This window comes from Caretta caretta, chromosome 14 (assembly GCF_965140235.1).
Source record: "Caretta caretta isolate rCarCar2 chromosome 14, rCarCar1.hap1, whole genome shotgun sequence".
NCBI lineage: Eukaryota > Metazoa > Chordata > Testudines > Cheloniidae > Caretta > Caretta caretta.
In genome coordinates, this window is record NC_134219.1 from 8,737,958 (window position 1) to 8,744,862 (window position 6,905).

At 39.1% G+C, this 6,905-nt stretch overlaps 1 protein-coding gene across 5 annotated transcripts in view; it reads left to right on the plus strand.

The window, feature by feature from the left end:
- SMURF2 (SMAD specific E3 ubiquitin protein ligase 2) overlaps positions 1 to 4,295 on the plus strand; it is a 96,064-nt gene extending 91,769 nt beyond the window's left edge. For all 5 annotated transcript variants that reach the window (XM_048817486.2, XM_048817488.2, XM_048817489.2 and 2 more), the window contains one exon: positions 266 to 4,295. In XM_048817486.2, coding sequence (XP_048673443.1) covers positions 266 to 365 — 100 coding nt within the window. In that variant the 3' untranslated portion in view covers positions 366 to 4,295. The remainder of the gene's footprint in view (positions 1 to 265) is intronic.
- The last annotated feature ends 2,610 nt before the right edge of the window (positions 4,296 to 6,905 follow it).

Consider the following 6,905-nt stretch of genomic DNA (forward strand, 5'->3'; position numbering starts at 1 on the left):
TTTCTCCTCTCCTGATCATTTTTCTACTTGGTAAAGAATTCCATGTATTATGGCAATAGGGAATAGTCTGGTTTTGTTTATATCGATGTCATTGTGTTGGCCATCATAATGTAATTTAGTGATATAACACAAGAAGTTGCAATCTTATCACCAAAGTGTTTCAAAAATGTTAAATGCAGTTGTAGTGCAACAGAACTGCGTCCATCTTGGATTTCTCGGTAGAGTTGAAACTTGTTCTGAAGAGCTTTTGTTTTTTTGTTAACAGCTTTAATCGAATAGACATTCCTCCCTATGAAAGCTATGACAAGCTGTATGAGAAGCTGCTAACCGCCATTGAAGAAACATGTGGGTTTGCTGTGGAATGACCCTTTGCAGACTTACCTGAGATTCTATTTATACTCCTGTCAGCCAGAAAGCCCTCCCCTCAGCCAAGACTCAAGAAATGCTTGAAATACAGGAATGCTTTTCCTCTTTTACTCAAGAACACTGTGAGGGAAAGGACAATTTTGGAAATTTTTTTTTCTTCAAGAAAATAGGTTCTGTGGCTATTGCCACAGAACCATTCAGCTGCTATTAAAAACTAATATCTTGACCATACAGAATGCTGACTGTTACTACATTTTGACAGTTAAGCAGTATTCTACACTTAAAGACTACTACTATTTTTGTAAAAGGTAATTTGTTCTATTTGCCCACCTGATTTCTATTCTCACAGACAAGAAGACACAACTTCAGCAGTCGGTACAAATCACGTTTCAGCCCAAGTAAATATACTGAACAGCGTCTATACCTGCTATTTTTACAAAAAAAAAAAAAAAAAAAAAAATTTTTTTTGGATTATTCTAACTTTGCATAAAATTGGCTAAAAGAATCTTTAACCTTTTTAATTACAGCCACTTACATGTTAACTGCATTTTCTTATAGTGAAATATTATATTCTGCATTATATGTTCAACTTAAACGTTACCCAGAATTGGGCTTTTTATATTTTTCAAGCATGAATTACAGACATGACGTTCTGGGTCCTGTTTCTATCAGTTGTCAGATTCCTAGTCTGAGTGAAATACTGCATTTGGTACAGTACTTTGTGTTAAATGTGGAATAGTCTTTTTTTAAAGAGCATTAGTCATTTTGGTTTTTTTTTTTAAACAAGCGTTTTTGTAACAAGTTGATATTGTCAAGAGTATTTTTGGTTTGCTTTCAATTTAAAACAAATGCTACATTTTTTAAAAAAATTCTTAAAGCATGCTGATGAGGTGACGTTGATAGCCTTCTGCCTGGTCATCAGTTCATGTTTCAGAACCCACTGTATCTATCTGATCAACCAAAGCTTTTTATGTTGAAATGCAGCCAATTCACATTCTGTACTTGTTGATGCTTAAAGACTTATCAGGTAAACCACATTTAACCTTTGTTTGGCTGCTCATGTCATGTGGGTTTTACAGCGAAGGAAAAGTAACTAACTCAAATTGCAAAAGCTCTTCTGTTAACAAACACGCACGATGTGATGTGCTTTGAAAATGAGGTGGTTAAAGCACAACATTGTCACTGGTTGTAGGGATGAGAGTAAATATATGTAAGAGTTAAAATGTGGGTTGGTCAGTTCAAATGGGAACATAATGCACTACCAATGGAGGGAATCCTGGGCTGTTCAAATGAGCATCCTACTGTGAGGTCAGCATGCTGTCTTTTTGGGGTATGGAGAAGTTAGGCTACTCACTGCACATTTTTTTAGCAGCATTCTTCTGCATGATCGGTAATATACAACTGGCATTTTGCCTGCCCTCTCGCACAGTAATGAGGGCAGCAACATTTGGAGGGAATTTCAAATTTTTCTAATCGGTGTTGGGGTTTTTTTTAAAGCTTGGATCATAATTAATCATCGGAAATCTGCACTATTTTTACATTGATGAGAAACGAGTCTTGAACTTACTAAGACAATGGGATGTAAACAACTACTTCCTTTCGCAGCATAAGTTATATAATGAACTAGTCATTTTTTTTGTCTTGTCTATTCTATGTAGTTTGTGAATGTCAACATATAAATTCATTCTGCCAAATCTGACTGCTACAGCACGTAAGCTAATAATGGACTGTATTCATTAGAATGACTGGTAATAGCCTAATAGTATGTCTATTTGAGAGCAGTCATAATGAGATCATACCATCATTGGTAGCCCAAATCCACATTTTCACTTATTTTCTTCAATAGTATGATTGCTAGAACAAGCAGCATCTAGCAAAACATACCAATCTGGGCTCATGCATAGTGGAGAGATTAATTGCTTGTTGATGCACACCTGAAGCAGCCAAGAGATCAACTTTGGCAGCTGGGCTTGCAGTCTGGCAGACCTTTTTCCGCATTTGGAGGGCTTGCGGCTCTGTGCTGACCTCATTCAAGTTGAGTGGTAACACTGTCTCTAAGAGACCTTCCCAAACTCAGAGGGTCGTGAGATGGATTGTTCTCTAGAGACAGGGTTCTTTTGTCACTTCACAGGCTGGAAACTTCATTAGTGACTGGCAAGGCCTTGGTGTGCAAGCCTGCTGAGACGGTCTCACTACATTCTTCATCCAGAAGGAATGGTCTATTGACAGCACCACTCTCTGGGGGAGATGGCTGTTTCTGTTCTGTTCCTGCCCAAGGTATGGCTGGGATTTTTTCCACAGACAAGTCTCATCCCATGTGACTCCCCTGATCCTTCAAGCAGCTCTTCCCTGTGGTGTATGAACAGAACAAGGCCTCATCCAAGTTACTCCTTGGGGAGGGGCAATGCAGATCTGTTACACTAGAGGACCCAGCCTGGGGATACCGAGCACAAACACTGTATCCCCAGATTTGACTGCTGCAGCTCAGTGCCTCTTCTGAGCTGCCACTGTACAAGGTCTCTTGATGGCATCCAGCCTCTGCTGATCTCTGCTGCTTCAGGTATGCATCTCCCTCCCCACTGTAGTCTACTCCCTACACTAAACAGCCAGAACACACAGCTGTAGCTGGCCCCTATCCTAACCTCCTATAGGTTTGAGATGTTGAGTCCAATGTAAGGGTTTACTGGAATTTGCACACAAAACAAAACCAAAAAAACCCTAACCCAATGTTTGACGTTTCACAGCAGCTTTAGCTGTAGGTGCACTGCTTTCCTGCTAGGCATTTTGGTGTTGATAATCCCTCTAGTACCACCAGTTTCATATTGTGAAATCTAACTTCTTAAAATACTATGGACATGAATAGACAAAATTAATATTTCTACATATTTGACCAGTTATGAGGAATATATCAAGTATCTGGAGTGCCTTTTTACCTTCATAACAACTAAGAGCTTTAAATAAAGCACCCCAGCTGGCCAGAAGTTTTCTGATACATTTTGCAGAAGTATTGACCCATGAAAGTTTTTAGTTCCAAAATCCTGTCAGCCACTTTCCCTCAAACAGGTGCTAAGCCCTATGTTGCATTGAACCTTGGACTTTCACCCCATGATTAATGTGAATATTTATTTCAGCTGGTCCTTACTGAGTTTTACTTTATCCATTCTTTAGTTGCATAAAGTTGTTTTAGAGAAATGCTGCATCATGTTTCATGCTGTTGCTTTTCATTATGAATGTTTAATTATGAACAGTGACTATTTTGTAGATTTCAAATATACAGCACGTAGTTGAGTTTCAGAGGATTTAATTTCTCGCTGTAAAGAGTTTTGTAATGGTGCTTTGTACAGTATGTATTCTAATTTTTTTTGCACATAGATTCAGCTTCCCTAAACTGATTTATTTTTACCATTTTTTGTTGTTATACTAGAGTCCAGAGCACACAAGTTTTCCTTTTGTATTTTTGTTCTACAACACTACATCTGTATGAAACTTCTGGTGCGTTTAAACTGGCTGCATTGATGGAAGTAAAAGCTTTGCTTCTATATCATAAGTATGCATCATACAGCTTAATGTAGCATGCTCACATTGCTTCAGATTTTAAACTGCACCATATAGTTAACAGGTGCCATTTGTTGTATTTAACACTATATAGTAGGTTTTTAACTCTATCACATCCCAAGCTTTCTCTGTAGCTGTAATTAGTTTAGACTCAAGTATAATTTCCCCTCCACAAACTGAGTTTTATTTTCTCATTTCTATTATATTTATTACAGAGTGTTTTTAGCATTGATATTCATTGTATTGCCATCCGTTACATAAGCTTTAACAAAACATCTGTATAAAATGGTTTTTAAAAACTTAATGTACCCATGCAGAAGTTGAGCAATAAATTGTATGCTGTTTGCACTGTCACAGCATCAATGGTTTAAAAATGTTTAAAGTTTTTAATTAAAGCTTTACTTTGACTTACATTTGTAACTTTAGAGGTGTTCAGGGAGTCAGTTCCAGTAGCGGAGAGTATATTTTACAGGGTATGAAACTAATCTGATGCCTTCCTACATGTACTTGCATATATAGCAAGTATGAGGCCTTAAAACAGCATTCAGGAATGGATACTGTAGCCAGTTTTTCTTTTATACAGTAGAAAATACCTCAGAGTATGGAGGTTGTTCATAACTCTGAACAAAACATTATGGTGGTTCTTTTCAAAATTTACAACTGAACATTGACTTAATACAGTTTTGAAACTTTAATATGCAGAAGAAAAATGGTGCTTTCCCTTTATTTTTTTTAGTAGTTAACACAGTACTGTACTGTGTTTGCTGTGTTTTTGTTTTAAATCTCAGCTGCTGCCTGATTGCGCACTTCTGGTTCCAGATAAGGTGTGTGGTTGACTGGTAACTTCATAACTCTGAGGTTCCATTGTACTTAGTCTCTCCCAACTCCCTCTGTGGCTTTTAATAATAGCCACTTAAATATCAACATCTCAAAGGGGAATTTATCTCTCTTGATCAGTGAAGGGGTGACTTTCCTGCTGGCTTTAGCTAATCTGAACAGAACTCCTTGCAGGAAAATATATAAATGTGAAACAAATCAATCAATACATTGTCTTCATTCCAACTCATTAAGTTATAGCCCTGGTGGCAGGGTATTAGTCTCTTTTAGTGTGTTAGCTGTTTGGAAGTGATTTTGTGAATTTTTTTTTTAACAGGGTTACAGCTCCCAGAAAAACTATTTAAGCTGGCAGAAGCTTCAGTCAAGGTGCAATTCTCTTTCTCCCACCAAATCTAGTGTGAACTTTTTCCCCACATCCATGAGAGTAAATCTCATGAATGCTCTTGCAACTGAGTAGTTCTATTTCTCTTGTAAAGCCAGGCCCAAAATGTTGAGTGACAGGTACTAGAGTCCTATACAGGCAAATCCCAAAGATTTCTGCTTCTAGCACAGGAGTGGGCAAACTTTTTGGCCTGAGGGCCGCATTGAGGTTGCAAAATGGTATGGAGGGCTGGGTAGGGAAGGCTGTGCCTCCCCAACCGGCCTGGTCCCCATTTCTACTTTTTGCTCTGACTACCCCCTCCTGGGTCTCCTACCCCTATCCAACCCCCCCCACTCCCTGGGCCCTAGCCCCTATCCACAGCCCTGCCTCCAGGCCCCCTAGGACTCCCATGCCTATCTCATCCAACTGCCCCCTGGGACCTGCTGCCCCTTATCCAACCCCACCCTCTTAGCATGCTGCTCAGAGTGCCAGGACTGGGTTATTGGAAAGCCTGGGAGGTGGGTAGGCACAAGCTGTGCAGCTGCAGGGGAGGGGCTGGGAGCTTAGAGGCCAGGTAGGATGGTCCTGTGGGCTGTAATTTGCCCACCTCTGTTTGAGCAGCTAATCACATAGGGAAAACTAAACTTGAGGTAATGGCTTTTACTGAAAATTGTGCTTTGGGTCCTGGTTAGTGAAAAGAGTATATTCTAGGGCATGGATCTAAAACTTCTAGTTTTGTTAAACAGCAGGAGACTTAACACTGCTTTTAATGTGTCAGTTATTTTTCAAGTACATTCACATCCCTAGTTACTTTAGCTGTAAGGCTATAACACTGTTTGTAGCAGAGCTCCAACTAGAACCTGTGTGTTTATGGCTTATTCCTTCACTTAGCCTACTAGCATGTGTATTTGAGTAGCAGAGGTAAATGACAGCTTTACAGAAGACAGGTACAAGAGGTTAAATTCAGGGTGAACTTTAGGGTCTTTGCCTTAAATGTATTGTTAGTGTGTGGTGGCAGATGAGCTCTCTTACCTCAACATGATAGCTGAATTGGTTTTGTAGTGAGAATGATGAATGCAAGTATATTATGTCTTTCTTTACCCAACTAGTGTCAAACCTACTGCTTCCTTACCTGTTCTCAAATAGACTAATGTTAGTGTAACAAGATAAGTTGGTTTTAGGTCTAAATGCTTGCATTGTGTTTCTAAGTAGGTCAGTGAAGTAAACCAGCTTGTTTACAGTCTACCTCAACCAAGTGCAAATGCTAACCTGGTTTGACCAGTGTAGATATAACCTACCTTCATGGTGGGAATAAGTACCACCTACTAGCAGCAGATTGCTTCAATAAATTGCATAGAGAACCCCTGTAAAACTAATGTGCTCTCTCTAGGAAGTAATTAAAAGCCTGCAAGTTCTTCTACCACTTTAGCAAAAAGTGTTCTAAATTTTGAAGTGTGAGTGATTAAGGATAAGATAACAAGCTTGTTTAAAGTAGTTAGAGTACTTGTGCCCAATCATGTCCTCAATCTCCTTTAGTACTAGCGATTAAGAGTCATAACCCTACAACAATATATTCCTGGTTAAATCCTATGTAAAATGTATCCTATAAGCACTGTACACAGTGTGATGAAGTGCTTCTCTCCCCCCCCCCCCACCCCACCACAGTACATTAAAATGTATGTCAAAGGTTAAGTGAAACCCTTATTTGACCTGCTCTCTCACAAGGAATTTGAGCAAGTGGTGCTTTAAGAGCTGCCTCCACATTTCTAGTATCATACTTTGCAGG